The following is a 27,007-nucleotide window of genomic DNA, read 5'->3' as shown; positions in this document are numbered from 1 at the left end:
TTTATGTAAACTTTTCACATGTTGGAGACATTAACAATAGAGTGAATTTAAACACAGTATCAGTTTGGTGCAAATGTTTAACCCTTAACGAGGGCTGTCAAGCGATTAAAAAATGTAATCGTGATTAATCGCGTGATTAAAAAATGTAATTGCGCAATTAATCACGCGCGCTGCCCCTTTGAAGTCCCGCAGCCATGTTTCAAAGGGGCAGCACCGCAATAGCCCTGGATCAGCTGGAGTCACCAGCTGACTTTGCCTCTGTGCAGCGCTGCCCCTTGGAAGCGCCATGGTGGCGTTTCCAAGTGGCAGCGCAAAGTGGAGCCTGGGGTCAGCTGGGTCTCCAGCTGACTCTGGGCTCCATGCATCACTGCCCCTTTGAAGTGCTGCAGCGGTGCTTCAAAGGGGCAACACATTAGGAGCTTGGGATCAGCTGGAGTCCGCAGCTGATCCCAAGCACATGCGCTGCCTCTTTAAAGCACCAAAATGGCACTTCAAAGGGGTAGTGCAAGCGGAGCTGGGGGATCAGCTGGAGTGCCCAACTGATCCCCAGCTCCGTGTTGCAAAGACCCTTTGAAGCACAGGAGCGGCACTTCAAAGGGGCAGCACAGCATTAGTGCCAGTGATTAACGTGTTAAAAGGATTAACACGTTAATCCTGTCTTGCGTTAATCGCAGGTGTTTACGCCGGTCAGTTGACAGCCCTACCCTTAACCATTCTTTTTTTTCCAAAGTACAGCTTTTCTTTGTGTTTCAAAAGAGCAAACAACCTCACTGACTGCTATAAGTTCATGGTGAATTACTAACAGTTTTGGCCTATTATTTTATACATTGGTTTGTCGGCCAATGGTTTTATGGACCTCTTTCAGAGCAATCTTGAACATTCAAGTATATTACGTTCTATTGGAATAATGAGAGACGTTTAAGATTTTAATTTTGCTAGGCATTAAACAGAGCAATACAAATGGAAAACGGACATTTCTGAGCCTGCTACAGAAAAAAACTTTCTGTTTCTCTCTCAGAAATACCCAAGAGCCCTCACTTCAGAGTAAGTAGTGAATACAGTAATTTTAGACAGGTAAATCCCAATTGTGGGGACATGAAAATCTCATTCATGATGTTTTGGTGGCTGATCACTCTCTAAATTTGAAAGTAAATTCTTAAAAAGGGCAACATGGAGACTTACATGTATGAAGACACTCTGTAATGGTTGTGGCATCTATAAAATAGCCTTTGCAGATGGAACACAAGATGTATGGCGTCAACTCTGACAGGTTTATCATGCGCTACAAATACAATTGAAATTGAAATTGTTTGAGAATGCAGGTAAAAGAAAAAGGGCTCTCACTTTAACTTCTAAAGTTTCCCAATCTCAAGTCACATTAAGGGTGGAAATGTGTGTCCATGTGCAGCATCTAGATCTACACTATATGGCCCAGACTGACAATAACACTTCCTAATGCACCTACTTCCTAATGTACTTCAAATGTACCTCATGTATTTTTCTGAACAGAATTTTCTGCAAACATAGCGATTCAATGTGTTTTGCAAATCAGTTATAAAATACAAGTTATAAGTAGTTCCTTCAGATGTACTGGACAACTCAATATATAGAGCACTTTACCAGTATTAATGAAGTGGAGAGTGGTAACAAGCTAAAAACTTTATCAGAGGAATGTGCATAGGCTGTGTAATGGGCCCTCAAGTTTTCAATCTGAAAGAATGCTGGCCTGGCCTCTAGGTTCAACATGTATTTAGGTTCACATAAACATATATCAAAGCAAGGACTGCTACTATTCTGCACTGGATTTTGACTAAGAAAGCATGCTTGCCAGGAAGATAGAGAGATGTAAGGAAGAAACAAATCCACCAGCTCTTTCCTGACAGAAATGTGTTATTCTGGAACAAGATGCCTTCCTTTCATGGGACTGGTAAGGTGTCCACCCTGAAAAGCACAGTTTTCAAGAGTGTACTTCACCGTTTAAAATTAAAATAAACTAACTCCTCCAATTTAGTCCAAGTCTTCTGCAACATCATTCACTTGCTCTCATACCAGCACCTAATCGCTGCGTGACCTTTGACCCACAACTTTTCAAACGCTTTCAACCTTATACCCACCTCCTGCCCTTTCTTCCCTTTTTCATGATGTTCATTGCCTCCATTCTTTCTGCATTCTCCACCATCCTAATTCACTTACTCCATCTCACCAACCCTTTGACAGTCTCTGAAAAAAAGTCTCATGACCACTCAGACTTCATTCACTACAACATCATGCTACCCCTTTACTTTTGCCATCTTCCTTTCAAAGAGCTTTAATTAAAAAGTAATCGGCATAACGGCATCGCACAAGAAGGTTTTTGTTGCGCAAGAAGGGGCAGTGTAGACAGACAGCTCCTTCTGGCTCAAGAGCCTCTTCTGCAAAAATGGCGGCTCATTAGGTATGCAAATGAGGCTCGGCGATATTCCACGCTTAGCCTCATTTGCATATTCCTGGCGCAAGAAGCCGTGAGGGTAGACATAGCCCCTGGGTTAAAGACAGAGAGGTGCATGTTGGGAGCTACCACCTCATAAAGCAGGGAGCACCGTCTCCATGCTCTGGACAGAGTAGTGCATGCTGGGAACTATCTTCTTTCCTAAAGGAGAGGCATCTCCCCTACTCTCCAAGCAGAGCAGTGCATGCTGGGAGTATCGCCTCATGAAGGGGGAAGCATCTCCTGAGCGCTCCAGGCAGCGCAGTGCATGCTGGGAGTATCGCCTCAGGAAGGGGGAAGCATCTCCTGAGCGCTCCAGGCAGCGCAGTGCATGCTGGGAGTATCGCCTCATGAATGGGGAAGCATCTCCTGAGCGCTCCAGGCAGCGCAGTGCATGCTGGGAGTATCGCCTCAGGAATGGGGAAGCATCTCCTGAGCGCTCCAGGCAGAGCAGTGCATGCTGGGAGTATCGCCTCAGGAAGGGGGAAGCATCTCCAGAGCGCTCCAGGCAGCGCAGTGCATGCTGGGAGTATCGCCTCATGAAGGGGGAAGCATCTCCTGAGCGCTCCAGGCAGCGCAGTGCATGCTGGGAGTATCGCCTCAGGAAGGGGGAAGCATCTCCAGAGCGCTCCAGGCAGCGCAGTGCATGCTGGGAGTATCGCCTCAGGAAGGGGGAAGCATCTCCAGAGCGCTCCAGGCAGCGCAGTGCATGCTGGGAGTATCGCCTCAGGAAGGGGGAAGCATCTCCTGAGCGCTCCAGGCAGCGCAGTGCATGCTGGGAGTATCGCCTCAGGAAGGGGGAAGCATCTCCTGAGCGCTCCAGGCAGCGCAGTGCATGCTGGGAGTATCGCCTCAGGAAGGGGGAAGCATCTCCAGAGCGCTCCAGGCAGCGCAGTGCATGCTGGGAGTATCGCCTCAGGAAGGGGGAAGCATCTCCAGAGCGCTCCAGGCAGCGCAGTGCATGCTGGGAGTATCGCCTCAGGAAGGGGGAAGCATCTCCGGAGCGCTCCAGGCAGAGCAGTGCATGCTGGGAGTATCGCCTCATGAAGGGGGAAGCATCTCCAGAGCGCTCCAGGCAGCGCAGTGCATGCTGGGAGTATCGCCTCAGGAAGGGGGAAGCATCTCCTGAGCGCTCCAGGCAGCGCAGTGCATGCTGGGAGTATCGCCTCAGGAAGGGGGAAGCATCTCCTGAGCGCTCCAGGCAGCGCAGTGCATGCTGGGAGTATCGCCTCAGGAAGGGGGAAGCATCTCCTGAGCGCTCCAGGCAGCGCAGTGCATGCTGGGAGATACTCCCTTCCCGAGGGCCTCGCCTCCCTCCGCCGCCCGCTCTGCCCAGCTCGCGCCTGGGTGCTAGGCCCCCCCCCCTTTACCTCGCGCTCAGCGTCCGAGTCCAGCTCCGCCTCCTCCTCTGGGCAGGCCCCAAAGGGGGCCCCGGGCCCCCCGTCCAGCTCCTCTTCCTCCAGCTCCTCCTCCTCCTCCTCTTCCTCCCCGCTGGACTCGGAGCGGCTCCTCTCGACATCGAACGGGAGGGAGCCGGCCCCCGAGCAGCCAGGGGCGCCCCCGACCTCCAGCTCCTCCTCGCCCGGCCCCAGGCCCGCCCCATCCCCGCCGGACAGGCCCGAGACCACAGAGCCCACCTCCACCTCCATGTCCATGGCTAGGGGAGGGGGCGCCACTGCGGGATCGGCGGCTAACCGCCGCAAGGGACGATGGGAAACGTAGTTCTCAACCCTTCCGCTGCCTCGCTCAGCCTACCGCCGGGGGAGGAGGCAGTGCGCATGCGTGCGAATTTGTAGCGCGGGGAAATTGTAGCTTTCTCCGCCTCCGGGAACTTGCGACTGTGCACATGCGCAATGAAAAGCTCAAAGGCTGCTGGGAAATGTAGTTTAAAAAGTTTTGCTTGTCCCCCTTCACACACCTTTCCCTAGGAAAGAATTGAATGTCAAGCTATCAAGTGAGGAAAGGGCATAAAATATCCCATAGAGACACACAGATTACAAAATACTTCCTCTCCAGAGAGGCTTTTAATAACTGCCCTTTAACTTAATAGCGACAAGGTGATGGGTGAGGTAAAATCTTTTATTGGACCAATGCAGTAAAGTCCCTTACTGCATTGGTGGTGGTGAAAATGGTACACTTATACTAGACCCTGGAGCCCCTGGGGGACCCAAACTACCTTGAAAATTGTGGTATGTGTATGGGAGAAGCAGACCAGCCATACTGTCCATAGGACAATTTGGGGCAGTCACCCTGGGGCTCCATGCTTTGGGGAGGTCCTGCAGTGGTCCCTCCTCCCCAACAGTGCTATGGATGGGATAGTCCCCCATATTGATGGGAACCCGTGTGGGTGGTGCGGGGCAGCAACAGGGATCACCCCCCCGCCCCCCCCCCCACACACTAACTGTGGCGGGAGCCTGGGAAGCGGAGCGACGAATGCAGCAGCCTGCACAGTTCTACTGCCATCTCCCAGCTGGATTGCTCTGCTTCATTGCAGCAGTGAGAAGTGGCACATCCTAGCTTGCTTGGTTCCCTGGAACTATGCAGGGCTTAGGGGAGAGGAGCTCAGTGAGCAGAGATTGGGGTGCTCCACTTCTTTCCGTCATGGTGAGTATGGGATAAGGAGATGCGACCCCCTACTGCTACCCACACCTGCTAATTCCCTAGGTCATGTAGCTTCAGGGAAGGAGTGCAAGAGACCAGGGGGCGGGGCAGAGAAGCGATGGAGCAAGGGTGGGTCTTGCTGGAAGGAGTGGAGTGGCATTGGGGCAAGGGCAGAAAAAGAGGGGAATGTAACAAACATCAATAGACCCCTGTCATCTGTTGGCAGAATTGAATCTAGGACCCCTGGAGCTTAATGCACGAACATCATCACATGAACTAAAAGCGAGTTAGCTATTAGTTAAGGCTGAAGAGCAGTCATTATTTGTTGTGAGTGGTCTTGGGGCCACTAGATGGGCCAGTACACCACACCCAGAATGTGTGGGGCTTACAGGGGTAGGCCTGGGGTTGGTTGCCTTGGGGGGGGGGGAAGGGTTGCTCTCGGGCTCCCTAGGGACAGCCCTGGGGAGGGGGCCCAAGTTACAAGTTTGTATTGGGTGGGGAAAAAATTATGCTTGAGCCCTGAATGCTGTTAGTGAAAGAGACAAGCTTGCAAGCATCCTCTGAGCTCTTCAGCTCTGGGAGAGGCACACAAAGGGAGAACTTGAGGGCTCAGGACAGCGCCAGCAGAGGGACAGTCAGTCAGTGCTATGTCTTAACAAATAGTAGCTTCAGGGAGTAGCTGAGTTAGTCTGTCCAGGATAAACTTAAAAAACAACAAATGGTCTGCTAGCACTTTATAGACGAACAAAACATGTAGATGGTATCATGAGCTTTAAACGGTGATGTCCACGAAAGCTCATGGTACCATCTACATGTTTTGTTCGTCTATAAAGTGCTAGCAGACCATTTGCTGTTTTTTACGTTTAACACATAGTGCAAGCAATAAAGCTGTTTGAGGAAAGAAATGGGAGTGGAAGGAAACACGCCACAATCCCTGCCTGGGAAGACAATGCAGATTTGGCCCTGACCCTGACATTTCTCAACTGGTCAAATTATGTCATTCAGGCTCCACGCAGGAGCACGGATCTGCGCTTAGGGGACACAATGCAGGCCGTAAAGGGACGGATCGACCATCCCTTTCCATAGCCCCCTGCGGCCCGGACGTGTCGCAAAAGCTGCCAGGCTCCCGCCCGTTTCGCCTTCAGTGTCGCAAACGCGTCGGCGCGTGACGGCTGCCGCTGGCGGCCCACGGGGCGGGCCGTTAGGCAAGATGGCGGCTCTAGCTGAGGAGCCGGCTGAAGTGGCGGTGAAGCCGGACCCGGATGGCACTGCCCCGCCGCAGCCCCCTCCGGCTGCCCCGCCCGCCGCTCCCCTCACCCCGGCGCCGGCCGAGGGGGAGGCGGCGGGAGCCCCGGGGCCCGCCGGGGAGGCCGCTCCCGCCAAGCCCACCCCCCCGGGGCCGGCCGCCTCCCCCGCTCCCACCGACCGGCAGACCTTCCTGGCCGTGCTGCAGTTCCTGCGGCGCAACAACCTGCGCGAGTCGGAGGACATCCTGCGCCGGGAGGCCCGGCTGCTGGGGGAGGAGGTGGCCGCGGCGGCGCTCAGCCCCTCGGCGCTCGGCGCCCCGGGGACCCCCGCGGGGGAGGCCGACGCTGCCGGGGCCGAGGCGCTGCTCAGCAGGATCGCCGCCGCGGCAGCGGCCGGAGGGAGCGTCGCTGTGGGCGCCTCTGCCACCCCCGGCGGCGCCCCTGTCGTCGCGGCACCGCCAGGCAAAGGTGAGAGCCCCGGCGGAGGAGAGGGGTGGAGGAGCAAGAGCCTGGGGCGGGGGGGGGGGGCTCAGCCAGCATGGGGGTGTCACCTTATAAATGGGGGGTCTGTTCGCCTGATCACCCCGGAGAGGTTCCTAAGAACCGGGAGCCTCAGCCACCATGGGGGTGTCACCTTATAAATGGGGGGTCTGTTCGCCTGACCACCCCGGAGAGGTTCCTAAGAACCGGGAGCCTCAGCCAGGAAGGGGGTGTCACCTTATAAATGGGGGGTCTGTTCGCCTGATCACCCCGGAGAGGTTCCTAAGAACCGGGAGCCTCAGCCAGGATGGGGGTGTCACCTTATAAATGGGGGGTCTGTTCGCCTGACCACCCCGGAGAGGTTCCTAAGAACCGGGAGCCTCAGCCAGGATGGGGGTGTCACCTTATAAATGAGGGGTCTGTTCGCCTGATCACCCTGGAGAGGTTCCTAAGAACTGGGAGCCTCAGCCAGGATGGGGGTGTCACCTTATAAATGGGGGTGTCACCTCATAAATGAGGGGTCTGTTCGCCTGATCACCCCGGAGAGGATCCTAAGAACCGGGAGCCTCAGCCAGGATGGGGGTGTCACCTTATAAATGGGGGTGTCACCTTATAAATGAGGGGTCTGTTCGCCTGATCACCCCGGAGAGGATCCTAAGAACCGGGAGCCTCAGCCAGGATGGGGGTGTCACCTTATAAATGGGGGGTCTGTTCGCCTGACCACCCCGGAGAGGTTCCTAAGAACCGGGAGCCTCAGCCAGGATGGGGGTGTCACCTTATAAATGGGGGGTCTGTTCGCCTGATCACCCCGGAGAGGATCCTAAGAACCGGGAGCCTCAGCCAGGATGGGGGTGTCACCTTATAAATGAGGGGTCTGTTCGCCTGATCACCCCGGAGAGGTTCCTAAGAACCGGGAGCCTCAGCCAGGATGGGGGTGTCACCTTATAAATGAGGGGTCTGTTCGCCTGATCACCCCGGAGAGGATCCTAAGAACCGGGAGCCTCAGCCAGGATGGGGTTGTCACCTTATAAATGAGGGGTCTGTTCGCCTGATCACCCCGGAGAGGATCCTAAGAACCGGGAGCCTCAGCCAGGATGGGGTTGTCACCTTATAAATGAGGGGTCTGTTCGCCTGATCATCCCGGAGAGGTTCCTAAGAACCGGGAGCCTCAGCCAGGATGGGGGTGTCACCTTATAAATGAGGGGTCTGTTCGCCTGATCACCCCGGAGAGGATCCTAAGAACCGGGAGCCTCAGCCAGGATGGGGTTGTCACCTTATAAATGAGGGGTCTGTTCGCCTGATCATCCCGGAGAGGTTCCTAAGAACCGGGAGCCTCAGCCAGGATGGGGGTGTCACCTTATAAATGAGGGGTCTGTTCGCCTGATCACCCCGGAGAGGTTCCTAAGAACCGGGAGCCTCAGCCAGGATGGGGGTGTCACCTTATAAATGAGGGGTCTGTTCGCCTGATCACCCCGGAGAGGATCCTAAGAACCGGGAGCCTCAGCCAGGATGGGGTTGTCACCTTATAAATGAGGGGTCTGTTCGCCTGATCATCCCGGAGAGGTTCCTAAGAACCGGGAGCCTCAGCCAGGATGGAGGTGTCACCTTATAAATGGAGGGGTCTGTTCGCCTGATCACCCTGGAGAGGTTCCTAAGAACTGGGAGCCTTAGCCAGGATGGGGGTGTCACCTTATAAATGGGGGTGTCACCTTATAAATGAGGGGTCTGTTCGCCTGATCACCCCGGAGCGGTTCCTAAGAACCGGGAGCCTCAGCCAGGATGGGGGTGTCACCTTATAAATGAGGGGTCTGTTCGCCTGATCATCCCAGAGAGGTTCCTAAGAACCGGGAGCCTCAGCCAGGATGGGGCTGTCACCTTGTAAATGAGGGGTCTGTTTGCCTGATCATCCTGGAGAGGTTACTAAGAACCAGGGCATCTACTGCAGCTGGAAGAAGGCAGCAGCAGTAGCCTCCCCAGGAATTGAAATTAGGGGGGGTTCAAATTTATGGGAGGGGGGTGTCAGGGCCGATGAGGGGTGAGACCGTGAGGGTGAAGGTGGGCTGTATGGCAGTATAGTTCACAAAACTGGGGGGGGGGGTGTTGGGGAAATTCAAGGGGGTATACATCCCTATAGGGGGGGTGTAGGGAAATCCCTGGGCAGCAGAAAGAGTGGGGAGAATTACTAGTGAGTTAACCACGTAGACAAGGGGCAGTAACGGAGGGGGGTGTATGTGCTTTTATTTCTAGGCAGGGGTCCCCCCTGTCAGGATATCCATGCCATAATGCTGACTTTCTTAGCAGAGCTGTTTTGTGAGCAACCTTTAGGGAATATTAAAAGCACCCTGAAATTTTTAGCACCAACCTGTGGGTTTTGTGGGGATGATGTTACAGCCTGAAAGTGTTTAGGTACTGTGATGATAGATATTAGAAGATGCATTTGTGCACACGTTTTAATAGGATGACTATCTTGGACAGTTGATGTTAAAAAGTAACAACCCACGATAAATGGAGTCAATAGGAAGGGAACAAAAAGCCATTACTATTTGAACTGTCCAATTTTTGGAGATGCTGTACATTGTAACTACAAACAAAAACTATGTTGGTTGTAATTCACCTATTGTTGTTTTAATGCATGTCTGCATGTGGGGATGCAGCTCAAGTTGATTTTTTTTATTGACTTAAATTATTAAATAAGTCAAAGAAATTAGTTCTTTATTTCTGAAAGTGGTTAGATCTATAGCCACTATTCAGCTCTTGTGGGAATGAGTTTGATTGCCCAGGTCCTGTGCTAGCTTTGGTGTTTTACATCCAAGAATCTTTCTCTTTTTGCTGAAAGTTTTCAGCTGTCATGGGAAGTCCAAGATGTGGAGGGAGAATAGGATAGCATCCGCCAATTTTCTGGAAAACTTGGGCTATCACAGCAGAGACCTTGAACAGGACTCTGTATTGAATAGTGATCCAGTGTAGGAGGAAGAGTTGTACTGAGTCACAACACTACTGAACGTAGAATAACACACACACAGACATACTCTCTCTTTCTCTTTCTAAAGAAAGGAGGATTTTAGTGTTTCTCCTTTCTTTTGTAAAACAGGGAGAATACTTCTTATTTCTATGTGTTTTTTATAACGCCAGTGAAGAAAACTTGTTTTTCTGCTATTAATAGCTTTTTTCTTAGAAACATATTTTTAGCAAAATTAGGCCTTTAGTCATTTACAAAAGCTAGATTAAGTGGAACCAGGTAGCAAGTGAAGCACAAAAATTCAGTGGAAGTTGATAGGAAGAATTGCACGTTGAGTTTATAATTCATATATCTTCCGTCTCAAATTTAAATTTGGTGAACTCCCATGATTTGAACGTTAAGCAGTTTTTTGGAAAATTTTTGCAAATGGGCGTACAGTACGTACACAGCCCATTTTATATTGAGTGCTCAATGTGCATTACAATTACAGGGCAAATGTTAGCCATTGTATTTTTGCATGCACTCTCTTTCATATCAGACATAAACTCTTTATACTTTTGCAGTTGGAGGAGGTGTTCCTGTAGAAGAGCAGCCAGATGTGAGCGCAGTGTTGTCTGCCTACAAGCAGCAGGGAGACCCAGCGCTGTATGAGGAATACTACAGTGGACTGAAGCACTTTATTGAGTGTGCCTTAGACTGTCATCGGGCTGAATTATCCCAATTGTTTTATCCTCTCTTTGTGCATATGTATTTGGAATTGGTCTACAACCAGCATGAGAATGAAGCAAAGTCTTTCTTTGAAAAGTAATATGTTTACATTCATGTGTTTTGCATCCTTTTTTAATGTCCTCAGTTTTGTCTGGTTAAATCTATTAGCACGGGCTTTTGAATTTAATTATTTTTTTTTAAATGAAAAGGAGATTGAAGAGAGGAAAAGAACAGTAGTTGTGGCACACTGTAATGTTGCAAACTGTCTTGTACAACTCCTTATGTTTTAGTCCCAGACATAGCAGAAGTGCACAGAACATCTCTTTTGCTTTACAATTATACAGTTTGGGGATAATCTTTACAGTAGGCTAGCGGTGGTCATGCATTCTCTTCAGGAACTGGGATTGGTTGATGGAGGGTTGCAGAGTCACATACAGAGTTTGATATTTTAATCTATTTTTGTAAGTTTCCAAAAATTCTTAAACTCTAAAGTCTGAAAAATGATTGCATTTTTCCCTAACTGGCTCCACTCCACCATAGCTATCTTTGGATTTAGATCAAGCTTGAAATATTTCAGCCCAAATGGGTACTTTTCCCCAGAGACTTGTAAATAAAAATTGCTGTGCAAACTTAATTGCTCTAGTAAATCAATAAAGCATAGTAGTGATCTGTATCTTTAGGTTAACTTTGTAAGCATTGAATCACTTTGATTTGTGTGCAATTGGAAAAAATGTATGTTTTTATTAAATTTAGCAATCTGATATGAAAATTGTACTGAAAATGTAAATCTGATTTACATACAACAAATTAGCTCATTTTAGCGCACAGTAGAGATGCTCATCATTTGTGATCTCTAAAGATCCCTCTGACATTTTTCCTCAGGGTAATAGTGTTAGTCCAGGTGGCCTGGTCAAAAATATTGGTGGTAACATTTTGCCAACTTGAAACTCTCACTGCAGTTTTGTTAGAAATGTATTCTGCACTTCCTGTTGTAAACTGCTGGGTGCTGTTACTGTGTGCTGTCAAAGGCTGCAGCATTCCACTCCAGAAGTCATTTCGCTTGTGAAATTATCCTATATGTTAGAGGTATGTGATTGTATAGAGATATGTTATTACTTGCTATTAAGATGTACTACTAAGCAGTATACAATTTGTGGGTATTTGGGAGATTGTATTGTAGATAAACCGTGATTCATATGTTTTAATGTCTCTTTAAAATCATGTTTTAATAGGTTTCATGGGGATCAAGAGTGTTATTATCAGGATGACATGCGTGTATTGTCTAGTTTAACCAAAAAGGAACACATGAAAGGGAATGAGACCATGCTGGATTTCCGAACAAGCAAATTTGTCCTGCGCATTTCTCGTGACTCTTATCAGCTCTTGAAGAGACACCTTCAGGAAAAACAGAACAATCAAATCTGGAACATTGTTCAGGAGCATCTCTACATCGATATCTTTGATGGAATGCCTCGCAGTAAACAACAGATTGATGCCATGGTGGGAAGCTTGGCAGGGGAGGCTAAACGGGAGGCTAATAAAGCAAAGGTATGAGACAAATCCTTTTAATGCCTATTAATACCAGTTACAGAATGTAGAATAGTTTGAAGGGGATATAACCATTGCCTTAATATAAATAGAACTCTTGGCATCTGAGTCCTGTCAGCACATCTGGGATGATGATGGTAGAAGGTGGGGAATTGAGCTTTGAGGCAGAGGGCTCCCTTTGCCATCAGACCACTGGAAGATACAAGCTTGTTTAGTGGACTACACATAAGGCTGGCTTTTGAATTCTTATACTGGCTTTGCCACTGGCTACATGTCTGGCTATAAGATCAGTCATACTGGGTAAAATCAAAGGTCCAGCTAGCCCAGTGTCCTGTCTTCTGACAGTGGCCAATGCCAGGTGCTCCAAAAGGAATGAACAGAACAGATAATCATCAGGTGTCCATCCCTATCATCCATTCTCAGCTTCTAGCAAACAGAGGCTAGGGACACCATCTTTGCCCATTCTGGCTAATAGCCATTGATGGATCAATCTTCCATGACTGTACTTAGTTCTTTTTTGAACCCTGTTACAATCTTGGCCTCACAACATCCTCTGGCAAGGTCATGAAAAGAAATATATGGTGCTCAGCATCTCTCACTGCCAGTTGCCCAGTAGTATGATATTTAAAAGTAGCACTTACAGTAAGTATCACAAACTGTTTAAACTAATCAGAAGTGAAGTTACATTTTGTTAATCTATTACATTAAAAAAGGCTAGATACTGTTCATTAATTTGCTGCTACTTAAACATGTTCTATTTAAGGATTGTTTTTCATTGACAAAAATAATGCAAAGGAGTTGTTGTTGTTTTTTTTTAATGGAACTAACTCCTCTCTTGGGTTGTAGGTTTTCTTTGGCTTATTAAAAGAACCAGAGATTGAGGTGCCTTTGGATGATGAAGATGAAGAGGGGGAAAATGAGGAAGGAAAACCAAAGAAGAAAAAACCTAAAAGAGATAGTATGGGATCAAAAAGTAAAAAGCAAGATCCTAATGCTCCTCCACAAAACAGGTAACCTCGAAATTGGCATGAATACCTGATAAATCTAATCTATTCCTTATCAATTCTGGATTGTTCCTTACACTGTCTATAGTGCTTTGTTCAGTTTAGTTTCAAATGGGCTTAGCAATGAGGCTTCCATCATTTCTCTTGGGAGATTTACTCAGCCCAAAAGACCTGACCCCTGGGAAGATTTCTAGACTTTCATACTAAATTTTCCCTATTAGAGCTTCATCCCATTACTCAGTAGCCTCTTCAGATCACTCTAAGCAATATCTCACCACCCTTCCTGTTTATATCCTTTGAGTATTCATGGTTATCAGATCCCCTCCCTCATTTTACCCTCTTTATAGACTGATAAACTTCAAGGCCAGAAGGGACCATCACAATCGTCTAGTTTGACCTTCTGCATGTTGCAGGCCACGGAACCTCACCCATAACTGTTCCTGAAGTCCTCAAATTTTGAGTTGAAGACTTCAAGTTACAGAGAATTCACCATTTACTCTAGTTGAAATCAGCAAATTTCCCATGTCCCACATTGAGAGGTAGTTGTAAAGCCCCAAAGGTCTCTGCAATACTTACCTGGGGGAAAATTCCTTCCCAACCACAAGTATGCGATCAATTAGACTCTACACATGTGAGTGAGACCCATGAGCCTGAGACAGAATTCACACATGGCTCTCGGCATCTCATGCTCCTCTCCTGCCAACATCTTGGAGGTGTTTACCAATAACAGTTGTGGATGAGCCATATGCCATTGTAGGCAGTCTCATACCATACCCTCTATAAACTTATCAAGCTCAGTCTTAAAAAAAATTCCCCCATTAGTGTTGTTGGGAAGCTGTTCTAGAGCTTCACTCCTTTGATGGTTAAAAATCTGTAATTTCAAACCTAAACTTATTGATGGCCAGTTTATGTCCATTTGTTCATATGTGAGCAATGGTCCTTACTATAAGTAATTCCTCTTCCCTCCCTGGTGTTTATTCCTTATTTATAGAGAGCAGTCAGCTCTCCTGCCTGCCCTCCCCATCCTTTATTTTGTTAGGCTAAAACACTAAAAATTAACTTTTCTCTTCTAAGGTAGGTTCTCCATTGCTCTGATCATCCTAGGAAACCTTCTCTGCCCCTGTTCCTCTTTTGAATTAATCTTTCTTAAATATGGGAGACTGGAATTGTATAAATTATTTCAGATAAGGTTTCACTAGTGCATGGTTGTAATGCTTCCCTAACTACTAGTGATACCTTACCTGATGCATCCTAGAATTACATTACCCATTTTTAATGTCTGTATCACATTGCTCATAGTTATCCTGCGATAGACCTAAGTGAATTCCAATGGACAGATCTCTGTCTTTTATAGTTCTATTTTAATTAAGTATTTAATTAGTCCTGACAGACCTCCTTTATATTCCTCCTGGCTTTCATTCTAATGTTGAGGTGCCTAGGCTTTTCTGTCCCTTCAGGGGGGATTCTGTATATATTTAATTCACAATATTAAAGCATTCCTGCTTCATAAGATACATTCTTTTTACAGAATTCCTCTTCCTGAGCTAAAAGACTCTGACAAGTTGGATAAAATAATGAACATGAAGGAAGCCACAAAACGTGTGCGTCTTGGTCCAGAATATTTGCCTTCAATCTGTTTCTACACATTCCTTAATGCCTACCAGGTAAGCAAGGGCACCTGGGGTGGTATGAAAAAGGGAGGGAAAAGTTGCAAAATATCCGAGGAAAGGAAAAAGGAAGCCATAATGTGGTTCTGCAGAGAAAATTCAAACCTAAGGTTTTAATGCTGTGGCTGAATCAATTATTAAGATAGTCACTTTGGTGTCTGGTAAAGATCCTTCTCAATTAATATTGGGACCAGAAACCTACAAGCACTTACATGTCTGGGGCCAAGCTTTTATATCTTACGCTGACCTTGCTGAGAAGTTCTTTGAATAGATCTGATACAGATTACTGAGAGGAAATAAGGTGCTTATGTTATAGCAGAAAATTAGTGGTTGAAACAAGCAATTTTGTAGCTAATTTCAATAAAGTATTATGCAATTGAAAGTTTAGATTTAACACCCTATATAAAGGGAAGCTCTGTTTAAAGATTTCCTTAGACTATCTCAATGCTGCACTCGTTTTGTTTAGGCATTTCTACATTCCTTCTCTTTCCTTTCACTTTTTAATTGGGGTGCAGGGGTTTCCTTACAACAGTGAGTGATGGATCATGAATTTTGCAGATACTGTGTACTACAGTGCTGGGGAACAGGGTTGGTGTGGCTTATTAAATGGTTCTTTTTATAAAATATCTTTAACTGGCTTAGTGATATTAGCTATAGTTATTGTTTCATATACTTGTATTTTTTGTCCGGTCTTCTTAGAATCATTCCCGTAGCTTATGAAGAACTATGGGAATTAATACTATTTTAACATTAATGGCAGGATTGTTTACTGCTTGAACTTTGTTATATGCCTCCTCCCCACATTAAAGCTCAAAATAAAGTGACTGTTTTGTGTACAGGGTCTTACTGCAGTGGATACCACTGATGACTCCAGCATGATTGTAGGAGGTTTTGCCGACTCCACTGTGAGAGTATGGTCTGTGACACCAAAAAAGCTACGCAGCGTGAAATCAGCAGCAGGTAATGAAGACAATAAGACATACTTATCTTAAGTATTAACTCTGATAGTTTTATGCAGTCTGTGCACAGAAAAATGCTAATGTCACAATAGCTTTCTTAAATTGTTGGAAGTAGTCAAGGGTCTGTGAACTTAAGCTTTTAAAGTGGATAACATGTACATATATTTAAAAACTTAAAAACCAACATAGTCTTTAATGTGCTACCAGACTAACAAAATATGTAGCTGGTATCATGAGTTTTCGTTTGCACAGCCCGCTTCTTCAGATGACCAGAATGTTGGAAGTCCAGAACCAAGAATAAATAAGGGAAGAAGGGGAGGGGAGAGGAGGAAAAAAACTGAAGCGGGGAGGGAAAGAGGACATTGGGTAGATAAATTTCAAAGGGATAGCCTAGAGGACAGTCTGTAACAGGAAAAACTTAAACAACAAATAGTCTATTAGCACCTTAAAGACTAAATAGTTAAAAGAGGCTGATAAGAACCATTAGTTTGCACTAGGAAAGGAAGAGTGCTAATACCAGAGTCTACACAGACATCAAGAACCGTTAGCACCTTCATTGGTTGGTTGGTTGGTTGATGTGTGAGCCATCTGATATTGTGATTTAGACCATTTGCATGAGAGTTAAACTTGAGAATGAAGTGGAGTTCCAATCCTTCTCTGTGTATTTGGCTTGTGGAATTGGTCTGAAACAAAACAGACTAATTTTTGTTTCAGATTAATTTGCTAACTCAGTTGTTTACCTGATCAGGTTGCTCTGTGACTGTTTTCTTATCTTGCTAGACGAGCCAGCATGTTTCCACGTATCCCAACATCTAAAATATACATTCTACATATTGCATCCTATATACCTAGGAACGATATGAACAAGTTGAGGATAGTCCAGAGAAGAGCAACAAAAATGAGGGGGGTTAGAAAACCTGATTGATGAGGAAAGATTGAAAGAATTGTTTAGTTTAGGGTAGAGATGATAGGAAGGAACATGATAGGCTTTAGGTACATAAAAGGTTATTATAAAGAGGACAGTGATCGATTACTCTCCATATTCATTGAGATTAGGATGAGAAGTAATTGGCTTAATTTGCAACAATGGAGACTTAAATTAGATATCTTTTTCTATCTATAAGACAGTTAAGCATTGGAACTAGTTATGTAGGGAGGTTGTGGGTTCCCTCTCATTTGTGGGTTTTTAAGAACATGTTAGTCAAACACCAATCAGGTGTGGTCTAGGTATAGTTAATCCTGACTTGCAGTGTGGGAATGGACTAGATGACTTATTGATGTCCCTTCCATCCCTACATTTATGAGACTCATACACTAAATTTGGATAACTTGTAATTAATATGAAAATCACATTTTGTGTATTCCAGAAAGCTTAATCTGGTTAGTATGTGGTAGTAATAGTTTTGTAGAGGCACACAGTACCAAAGGAAGAGTCTTATCAAGGCTGCTTAAATGATGAAAGCAGTAAGGTATCAATTGGTGACTTAGACTGAAAACTAACTACTTATGTTAGGCATGTGTGTTATCAATAAAAAGTTATTGAAATCTTAAAAACGTGACAATTTAAAGCTTCTAGGGAGAGATGTAGAAATCAGGGCTCTTCAACAGAGTATCAGTCTTTCAAGATAATTATAGATTGAATGGTGAATAGATCAGAAATGGCATATCTAATGGTTGAACTAATCCTAGATGCTCTTGGTGAAGTGTACAAAACAGAATGGTTATTTGGAAATAAGGCTCAAAACAATTCTAAAATGTCTTCTGAAAATGCATTATTATACAATAATATACCTATATCCAGAAATATATTTGCATGGTCCATTGCTGAGCATGAATGTTCATCTACTGAATTTTTTCCAATTGTTATATAGGGTAAGATATCAGAAATTCAGAAGTGAAGGGTCTCTTCAGATCCTTCAAAGCTGTAATATAAAGGTTTTCACTTAAATCATCGTAATCACTGTTTCCTTCATAACAGTGCTCAAGAAATTGTTTACGTTTGTGTGCTATGTAACTTTTTGAGTCAAAAACCAAAACCTACTCTAGTTTAAACATCCTAGTTGTTTTGGAGCTGGTGCTAATATTCAAGAAGAGTCTTTTTTCCTCCTTGGTGTTAATTGCAAGTATGAAGTAGACTATGTATTCTGCCTAATACATTTATTTTTGTATAAATATAAGTGTGCTTAATTGTTGGCAGACCGCGTAGATGAATTATACATGTGTGTTTTAAATGAGAACCTCTGAAATTTTACAGATCTCAGTCTCATAGACAAAGAATCAGATGATGTCTTGGAGAGGATCATGGATGAGAGAACTGCAAGCGAGTTGAAGATTTTATATGGTCACAGTGGACCTGTCTATGGTACCAGCTTCAGTCCTGATAGGTAAAATTTTTTAGAAATTCCCTAGAATATTATTTAAGTGCTAATGAAATGTTAGTTGCAATAAACATATAGTTAGCTCAGCTTTTTCTATAAGTTGGGACCGTACTTGCACATGCATTTTGTAATGGTACCATTGCAAGAAAATGTGAAGGCCTGATATTGTGAAGATCAGAACATCTGCTGCATGGCGGTCAACATTTTTAATTCCCATTGAAGGTAGTGGGAGTTGACGGTGCTCAGCACTTCCCAGGTTCAGGACTTATGATAGCTAATTATACAGTCTTATCTGAAAGTCATATCTTAAGTTGTTTTAATTGATTATGTAAATGACACACTTGAAGTCTTACACTGTTTGTGCAGTGTACAACCAGCATACCAGAATATTCATAGAGTATTAGAACTGGAAGGGACTTTGAGATGGCATCAAGTCCTGTCCCAAGCACCACCTAGATCATACCTGAAAGATGTCTATTTTACCTGCTCTTAAATATCTCCAGTGATGGAGATTCCACAACCTCCCTAGGCAATTTATTCCAGTGTTTAACCACCCAGACAGTTAGGAAGTTTTTCCTAATGTTTGTCTAAATCTCCCTTGCTGTAGTTTAAGCCAAGGAGAACAATTTCCCTCCCTCCCTCCCTGTGACACCCTTTTAGATAGCTGTTTTCAGGTATCATGTCCCCCCTCAGTCTTCTCCTTTCCAAACTAAACAAGCCTACTTTAAACTGCTACTTTGAAATGCTGTGTGCAGCCCAGGCCAGCTGGGGACTCCCAACTGGCCCCGGGCTGCACATGGCATTTCAAAGCAGTAGCACTGTGTGGATCTTGGCACTGCTGCTTTGAAGCGCCCCACCATTCTCCTCCCTCCCCCCCGTTTGCCTCTTTCTGATAGATGCAGCAAGGGGGAGAGCAACTAGTCGACCAGTGTGTCGACTATCCCGTAAGCATTTGCTTATCAGATAGTTGACTAGTCGCTCACATCCCTAGCCCAGAACCGGACATTTGAGGCCTAATCAGCACTGACTAGAGCAGAAGAATGAATTCTTGTGTCTTTTTCACACCACTGGTGTTAGTGAATCCCAGAATCATGTTTGTTTTTTTGCAAGTGTCACACTGTTGACTCATATTTAACTTGTGGTCCACTATGATCCCTTTCTGCAGTGCACCTTCCTAGACAGTCACTTCCCATTCTGTGTGTGTGAAACTGATTGTTCCTTCGTAAATGGAACAACTTTGCATTTGTCCTTATTAAACCTCATCCTGTTTGGCCAGATCATTTTGAATTATGACCCTGTCCTAAGCATACTCTCTTGGTGATAAATGTACCATCCATTGGCTAGCTTTTGAGTGGGATTTGCTGTAGAATTAAGTCCTCATTGGATTCAGAGACAATTGATATGGAATAAGTTCCAAACATTGTATTTCTCCGCTTTTACTTTGTAATAGGAACTACCTCTTGTCCTGTTCAGAGGATGGCACTGTCAGATTGTGGAGCCTTCAAACATTCACATGCCTTGTGGGATATAAAGGCCACAACTATCCAGTGTGGGATACACAGTTCTCTCCCTATGGATATTACTTTGTATCAGGTGGACATGACAGAGTGGCTCGGTAAGAATGGGAATGCAGGAGCGGTGGAAGCAAGTTAAAAGTGGGGTGGGAGGTGTGATGGTTCCACGACCTCCTGTCTCCCCCTATTCTGGCACCCCTGCCTGGATGAGCTTTCTATTTGGATTTTATAGTAATGCAAATATCTGCATACTGAGAGTGAGTAACCCCCTTAATGCTGGTAATTGGTATTTCCTAGCACGCGTCCCATTGGGAATGAGTTTTCATCACACTTGGTTTAAAAATTAAAGTGTTTTAGTTTCCTTTTTCACTTTTTTTATATACAGACAATATTAGCTGGGGGCATCCCTAAAGAGATAGTGTTACTTTTTCTCCAGCCGTCTGGTGCTAAGACAGGATAATGCATATCCCTGCCCCTTCATTCTGGAGAAACTACTGCATCTCTTCATTTACTTTTTTAATGGCCACAGTTGAAGAACTTCTTTTGCTTTTGTTTTGGAGAAGGATTTTCTTCTCTTCTGCTAACTCTCTAAATGGGTCAAGTGGAGGTATCTGCGTAATAAGCCCATGTATCTCTACATATAGGATTTCAAGCTTCACTAGCGATCTCATTTTTTTTCTTTAGTCTTAAACCATTCTCTTCTTTTAAGCCTGTGGGCTACGGATCACTATCAGCCTTTACGGATATTTGCTGGCCACCTTGCTGATGTCACATGTACACGGTTTCACCCCAACTCCAACTATATTGCCACAGGCTCGGCAGACAGGACTGTACGACTCTGGGATGTTCTGAATGGGAATTGTGTAAGAATCTTCACTGGACATAAGGTAAAGGAATGGCAAAGACAAGGTGAAGGTGCTTCACTAACAGTATATGGTCAGTGCCCTGTTGGTATATTTTATTTTACATTTCTAATAAAAAAAAAAAAAATGTCTGTGGCTCCAGATCAGCAATGGGCAACCTAGGCTAGTGAGTGGGCCGCATGAGTGGCCCTCCTACATCTCAGTGAGCTTCAAGATTGTCGTAACCAAGATGGTTTCCTAGAATAGGGTAGTTTTAATAAATGCGCTTACGTATCTAGTATTTGTGGAGTGTGCATATTGAATCCTAGCAGCGCTTTGGCTCTCACAGTGTATGTTTGTACAATCAGCACACCCTTCGCTTCATGTGCCTTTGCTTTATGTGCATGTGAGTTTAGTAATACCAATAAGAAAAAAAAACTATGCTGATAAAAATCAGCAGAATCTGGCAACCCTTCGTGTGGGGAACAATAAACAAAAAGTCTTGAGGGCCACACTTAGAACCCCAATAGCCTGCAGGTTTCCTACCACTGCTCTAGATACTTTGACTAATTTCCCCTCTAAAACAAAACTCCCTTCCCTTATAAACATTTGTTCCCATTAAGCACATCTAAATGGTACGCTATGAAGGTTAATACATTTCAGATTATTTTGGATCAAGTGAGGAATAGGTTTAAAAGTTTTGGCCTCCTTTTAGAGAAGACCCCACTTTCTTAAAAGGGATCAGGCTTGAATGCCTCTTTTGATCATAACTGTGATAATATGGCCCAAGAAAAAAGGCAATCTCTTAGAATCCAAGCAATTTAGGTAGGACTGCTGCAAAGAAAAAGATGACCAATGGCTCAGTTATCGTACGTTAAAAATATTTAATTTTGGGGGCCTAAGTTTGAAATGAATACAGCCTAATTCTTTTGAATGTAAATAGATTTATCTGATAATTTATGACTCTCCAACTGGATTTTTCTGTTACAGGGACCAATTCATTCATTAGCATTTTCTCCTAATGGACGATTCCTGGCTACTGGAGCAACAGATGGAAGGGTGCTTCTCTGGGATATTGGCCATGGTTTGATGGCGGGAGAATTGAAAGGGCATACTGATACAATCTATGCACTCAGATTCAGTCGAGATGGGGAAATTTTAGCATCAGGTATGTAGGCTGGACTTTGTCATTGAAAAAAAGGAGTTTGAACTAAAATGGTGGTGTTTTTGTGTGACTGACAGCAATCCAAATCTGTCTTCCTTCTCACTGTGAAGGTTCAGACTACCGCTCATTTTTTGATGAATACAGGATCTGTCGAAAAAGGGTTTATTTTCGACAGAGCCGTGTCTAGACTGCCATTTTTGTCGAAAAAACTCCATTTTGGAAAAAAGCGATGGCCATGTTTATGCTAATGAAGCACGGGATATTTAAATCCCTGCTTCATTAGCAATTTCGATGTGCTTGATTTGCATCCCTCTGTCGACAGAGGGATGCAGTCTAGACATAGCCTTACTGACCAATACTTTGCTGCTAGGAAGTTATACTACACAATTTAGTATCTGCAACCTTGAAAAATAGCTTCAGAATTGAGGCATAACTTATGCAAAGAACCTTCAGAATACCGTGGTAAAATGGGAAACAGTCTGGTATAGTGCTGTAACCCTCAGACCATCCCTCCTCTGAGACTGAGCACCTGTTGAAACTTGATGATTATTTTCTGTGTCAAACTAATTTTCTTGAGTTAATTTAATTAGCAAGTGACTTTCCTTTAAACCTTCTCATAATTCAGCTGTTGCTTCAGTGGAGTTTCAGAATACTTCTTTTGCAGATGTTAAGTGGGGTGTATGAGACTCCAGGTAGTGGCCAGCACAAAATGTACCTGGAACTTTCTGAATAAGTAAAAAAACGGGCAATATTTCAAGGTTAAGTGCATCTTATTCTTTATTAATTACTGGGTATGTAAAGAACATGCATGCTCAGCAGTGTTTAGTCTCCAGAGCTGTCCCTTTGGGTACAGTGAATTAGAGCTCCCCTCCACCAGATCCCCCAGTGCCAGCCTCCTCTTTCCAGAGCCCCACTGCAACCAACGCCCCCCCCCGAGCTTCCTCCAATGCCAGACTCCAAAATTAGTCCCTGTCCCAGAGTCCCCCAGTGCCAGCCCAGCTCCCACCCCTCTCATCTAGCGCTGTGCTGCTGCCCATGTGGTGGAGGCTCTGGTGGCCAGGACTGGGGTACACTGCCAAGTGCCTCCCCTCCTGACGCTGGTGTTGGGAGAGGCATGTCCTAGCCCACCTCTTAGCCAACCAGCACCGGGCAGGGATGGGGTCTCCTCCGGCCATGGAAAAGAGGCTCGCTGGACAGTGGGATGGCCGCGCGGTGTGGGGGTCTCTTCCCAGCTGCGGAAGAGCACTTCCCTGTGCAGTGGGAGGAGACCTTGCCCTGCCTAGTGTTGGTTGGCTGACAGGTGGGGAAGGACACGTGGCGAGAGCAGTGTACCCTGGCCCCCAGAGCCGCCACGGCCCAGCAGCCAGAGTCCGTGGCCCGCTATGGCAGTTGGGAACTGCTGCTCCACAGGACCCGAATTTAAAATTTGCTTTAAAAATATTTCATAAGTGCGTTGCTGAAAGTTATAAAATCACATCTCTCAAAAAAATCATCATTCCATCTCCTTGGGCTGCCATTGGGCATAGGGCCGCTAGGTTAATTGTACTGTATAGGGCCCCATAAAACTTATGGATGGCCCTGCTCCCAGTGCCTACCTTCTGCTGTGGATCAGCATTGGAGGCACTGGCAAGGAGGGAGAGAGGATGAGGAGCAGAGTGCTCAGGGGAGGAGGCAGAACTGGGCAAGAAGAGGCCAGGCATTGACCAAGGGGTGGCATGTGGGAGGGCGGAGCCAGAAGGAAGCACACTCCAGCAGATTAGAAATAAAAGCTGATTTGTCCTGGGCCTGGCACCCCCCTCTAAGAAAAGCCCTGGTGGTCACATTTGTTTAAAACAAAAATTTAAATAGCTGGTAGCATTAGCTATAGTTAAGATTGCCTAACTCTTTTCATCATAAAACCCACTTGCTTATCATGTTGCCAGTCTTTAATTGTTCAAGCTCAACTTTTCCATGCTGCCTCTCTCCTCAGGCTGACCATTGTCGGTGAAAATGGTGGTGTTTATAGGAATTAGGTTGGGGAAAACTTGCTTAGCCTGTGTTAAAATGTTTACAGTTATTTCACTGAGAAGCATTAGTCCATCTATGCTTTGGAGAAGATCTTGGTATTTGGCAGGGAGTCAGTTTTTGCCATACCTGTGAAAATTCGTCTTAATTTTGCCAAGCTATAACCCTCTGTAAAATCTCAGTTTGTACATGCTGTTTGTATGCTAGAAGCTTGGGAGCATTATTCTCCAAAGATTCCCTCTGTACTGAGCATGTTCCATCCCCCACAGCTCGTGTGCACTGAGCAGACGGCATATGCTATCACAACTGAGTATGCTCCATCCTGGGGCTGCAGGAGCCGAGCAGGACTTTTCCTGCAATTGCTCCTCTCAGCTGCGGAGGCTAGTGCCAGGGGCTGAAGAATGGGATTGCAAGGAAGAGATAAAGTGCAAGGGGAAAGGAATTGGAGATTGTAGGGGTAAGAGAGAGGAGTGATTGGAATGAGAACTGGAGCGGAGGGGGATCAGGAGAGTGGGATTGGGGACAAGGCATAGGCGCTCCCTCTAGTCCACATTCCCCGCAGAAGTCCATGAAGGGTGAGAGAATCTGATTTAATTGAGCATTTAACTTTGTAATTTCAAAGTTCTTTGAATCTAATAACTATATATAATAAATACAAAAAAATGTATTAATTAGAAATGTATTGCTAATTTGACTTTAGTAAGACACTCATTCTAGAGCCTATTTATAAAGTCATCCAACACTAGGTCTGAAACTAAGTAGTTCTTTCTGCTCTACTTGCAGAAAGCTCTTATATTGGACTATGCTAAGGCCCCATCCTGCAAATACTTATTACATGCTAAACTGTACTATTGTGGGTATTGCTATTGAAGTCAGTTTGTTTGCAGCATTGGGCCTTACATTTTGAATGTTATGAGCAATCAAGCAAAGGCAGGAACAAGGTGAGTTTCATAAATAGTTTTATTAGCTTTAATTTTATTGCCTTACCTTGCAGCTCTTTCAGAATAACTTCATCACCGTTCAGTCTGTGCAACTATAGCTTTGGTAATTGCATACTGGAGAATATCGCTGACTTTTAGACTAAGTATTGCTTTTAAAGATGCTCTGATAGAAAAAACATTAAATTGTAACTCCTCGCTTTCTTCCTAGGCTCAATGGATAACACAGTCCGGCTATGGGATGCTGTGAAAGTATTTGAAGACTTAGAAACTGATGATTTTACTACAGCCACTGGACATATAAATCTGCCTGAAAATTCACAGGACTTGCTTTTGGGTACATATATGACCAAATCAACCCCAGTTATACACCTCCATTTTACCCGTAGAAACTTGCTACTAGCTTCAGGAGCATATAGTCCACAATAAACCATGAAGCTGTAAGACTGTGCGAGTCAATGCAGTAAGGACCTCAGGATTACTACAGAATTTGAAACAAGGAGAAGTATCTTCTACAAATGGACAGCATTATCCAGTTGGTGGGCAAAACTGTAAATTAAGATCCAAGCAGTGTTTTCTGTTTCATATGTAGCCTCCATTTGAAAATGCTGGAAATTGAGAAGGTATCAGTTTTAAGGGAAGGAATTGTTATGGTGGGATTTTTTTATAAAAAATAATTATGGAAATGTGCATCTCTTCCCTACCAGGAGAAATAGTAATGGACTCTGCTAAAACTTCAATTTTTGGTAAGTTAAGGGTCTCAGTATGTGTTCTTGAACAGTTTTTTTAAAAAGCGCTTAGGTTACTGTTGGTAAACTTTTAATCAGTCTGACAGGCAAAAATTATTCAGATGATTTCAGAAGAGATGAATTTAGGAGAACTCCTCATAACCTGTGCTGAGTAAAAAGTATTTGAGGGCCAGTACATTACCTTTCCATTCCCTACTTGTGGTAGAAGCCATTTGTTTTACCTTTATTTCTTTGATGTATAATGAAAAATGTTTGAACTTCTTTGCTTGTTTTATACCCTAGAAATGCAGCTTTTTCTCATCACTGCATTTTCCAGAGTGGCTGAAAAAATCATGACTTGCAAGTTACTCAAGGCATAAAAACTAAGCATTTGTATGGGAGAAGTCAGAAGGGACTTTGGAATAACTGAAAGTACTTTTATCACCTATTTAAAAAGTGCTCGATAAAGGAACAAGAGTGGGCATATGCCATTTTATGACAGTTTGAAAAAATGTTATATTTAAATCTGCTTATGTTTGGGAAATTCAGGATCCGCAGAATCTAGAAAATTGAGAGACGTGAAGTAGAAAAAAAATGGAAATGATTGAAAGTTAAGGTTTATTTACATTCTTCTATAAGAAGCCTTTTGCTAAGATTCATCCTTGATCCCTTCTGTTAAGGTAATCTTCTCCCAGTAATCATCACTGATATCACTTGCAACCCTTCCTGCAAAACTAGCAGTCCTGAGATTCTTGGTATTTCTAAGGTGAAAAAACAAGTGGCAAATTCTTTTTTTAATCCCTTCTTGTGTTTTCTATAACAGTTGAAGCAGCAAAAAGACACACGCCCAATTTTTCAATCTTTTGCAGGTTACCCGGGAGGAAAGCTCTAGTCACCATCTGCATCACTTCATTTAGGGAATTAGCGCTCACAGGCCAAACACAGTAATTTAATAAAAACAAGGAAGGTAAGATTTGATGTTTCTAAGGTAAAGCAGCTAGGGGACACCCTCCCTCACAAAGGCAGCAGCTTTTCAACAAGTGCAGAAACTTCATCAGCAGGGAGCTCGCCTTTAAGAGCATATATTTAGGGGAAAAAAGCTTGGAAACTACATTAACTTTGAGTCCCTGTTTCAGTAGCTGAGTTGGTATGATACTCGTACTTCAATTAAACCTTCTTTCAGCGCTAGATAGCGGTCAGACTCTAATACAGATACAGTGAAATGAAATATGTGAAACAGTTGACCTGCAGCAGGAAGCAATTACAACTTTGACAGCTAAAAAAAATCACTGCCACATTCTGCCTTTATATTTTGTACAGTTTTATACTTTTGATATTTTATAATAAAGACTAAAAATATTTTGTTCATGTTTTATTGTGTATGTTACAAGAGAAGGGCATTAATTTTTCATGTTGTTGAAAAAGAAACCAGCTCCAACCCTGAGAAAAAACATGCTAGGAACCTCTAAACAGAAATGAAATCAGTATTTTAGTATGAAGAACAATACAGTTTATCACTGTTTTAAACTGTTCATGCACAGTTTTCTCCTAACAATGAATAGGATGAAGTGAGTTTTACCCACAGAAACTCATGATGTCAGTTTCTAAGGTGTCACAGGACTGCTCATTGTTTTTAAAGTTACAGACTAACATGGCTATCCCTCAGAATTAATAGGGGAGACAGTTCTCCCCACCCAGTCATCTTTCTTTATATTACAGCCATGACCAACCTGCGGTTCGTGAGCTGCGTGTGGCTCTTGCCCCCTACAAGTGCGGCTCGCAAAGCCGCTCCTGTGCG

General features: G+C 44.6%; 2 protein-coding genes across 5 annotated transcripts in view; one reads left to right on the top strand and one right to left on the bottom strand.

Annotated features, from left to right (window-relative positions):
- The window catches only part of PCGF6 (polycomb group ring finger 6), a 43,100-nt gene extending 38,889 nt beyond the window's left edge, over positions 1 to 4,211 (bottom strand). Inside the window, exons 1-2 of one of the 2 annotated variants that reach the window (XR_012905731.1) lie at positions 3,838 to 4,211; positions 1,183 to 1,282 (exon numbers count right to left, since the gene is read on the bottom strand). Coding sequence is in view for 1 of the 2 variants with exons in the window: in XM_075935554.1 (XP_075791669.1) it covers positions 1,183 to 1,282; positions 3,838 to 4,122 (385 nt within the window). In the remaining variant the exon portion in view is untranslated. The remainder of the gene's footprint in view (positions 1 to 1,182; positions 1,283 to 3,837) is intronic. The other variant, XM_075935554.1, reaches the window with a different exon arrangement.
- A 2,002-nt stretch (positions 4,212 to 6,213) lies between these two features.
- On the top strand, positions 6,214 to 26,569 carry TAF5 (TATA-box binding protein associated factor 5). Of its 3 annotated transcripts, XR_012905730.1 has the most exons (12): positions 6,227 to 6,783; positions 10,318 to 10,558; positions 11,695 to 12,010; positions 12,857 to 13,020; positions 14,543 to 14,678; positions 15,521 to 15,641; positions 17,895 to 18,024; positions 19,469 to 19,633; positions 20,242 to 20,419; positions 21,365 to 21,542; positions 24,693 to 25,227; positions 26,079 to 26,569. XR_012905730.1 is itself a non-coding variant. In XM_075935550.1 (11 exons), exons 1-11 carry the CDS (start codon positions 6,279 to 6,281, stop codon positions 24,908 to 24,910), a joined length of 2,352 nt encoding a protein of 783 aa, XP_075791665.1. In that variant the 5' UTR covers positions 6,244 to 6,278; the 3' UTR covers positions 24,911 to 26,569. The 3 variants fall into 3 exon arrangements, 2 of the variants coding, with proteins under 2 accessions (XP_075791666.1, XP_075791665.1); XM_075935550.1 differs by having other exon boundaries at positions 6,244 to 6,783; positions 24,693 to 26,569; XM_075935551.1 differs by lacking the exons at positions 24,693 to 25,227; positions 26,079 to 26,569 and having other exon boundaries at positions 6,214 to 6,783; positions 20,346 to 20,419; positions 21,365 to 21,502.
- Positions 26,570 to 27,007: the final 438 nt, after the last annotated feature.

This window comes from Pelodiscus sinensis, chromosome 8 (assembly GCF_049634645.1).
Source record: "Pelodiscus sinensis isolate JC-2024 chromosome 8, ASM4963464v1, whole genome shotgun sequence".
NCBI classification, from domain to species: Eukaryota; Metazoa; Chordata; order Testudines; family Trionychidae; genus Pelodiscus; species Pelodiscus sinensis.
This window is presented reverse-complemented; position numbering and strand designations above follow the sequence as displayed.

Excerpts from the sequence above, each read along its gene's own strand:
- TAF5 (XM_075935550.1), top strand. The coding sequence starts at position 6,279 with ATGGCGGCTCTAGCTGAGGAGCCGGCTGAAGTGGCGGTGAAGCCGGAC. Across the intron at positions 10,559-11,694 it reads GCAAAGTCTTTCTTTGAAAA|GTTTCATGGGGATCAAGAGT; the intron begins GTAATATGTTTA and ends ATGTTTTAATAG. Across the intron at positions 20,420-21,364 it reads GAATCTTCACTGGACATAAG|GGACCAATTCATTCATTAGC; the intron begins GTAAAGGAATGG and ends TTTCTGTTACAG.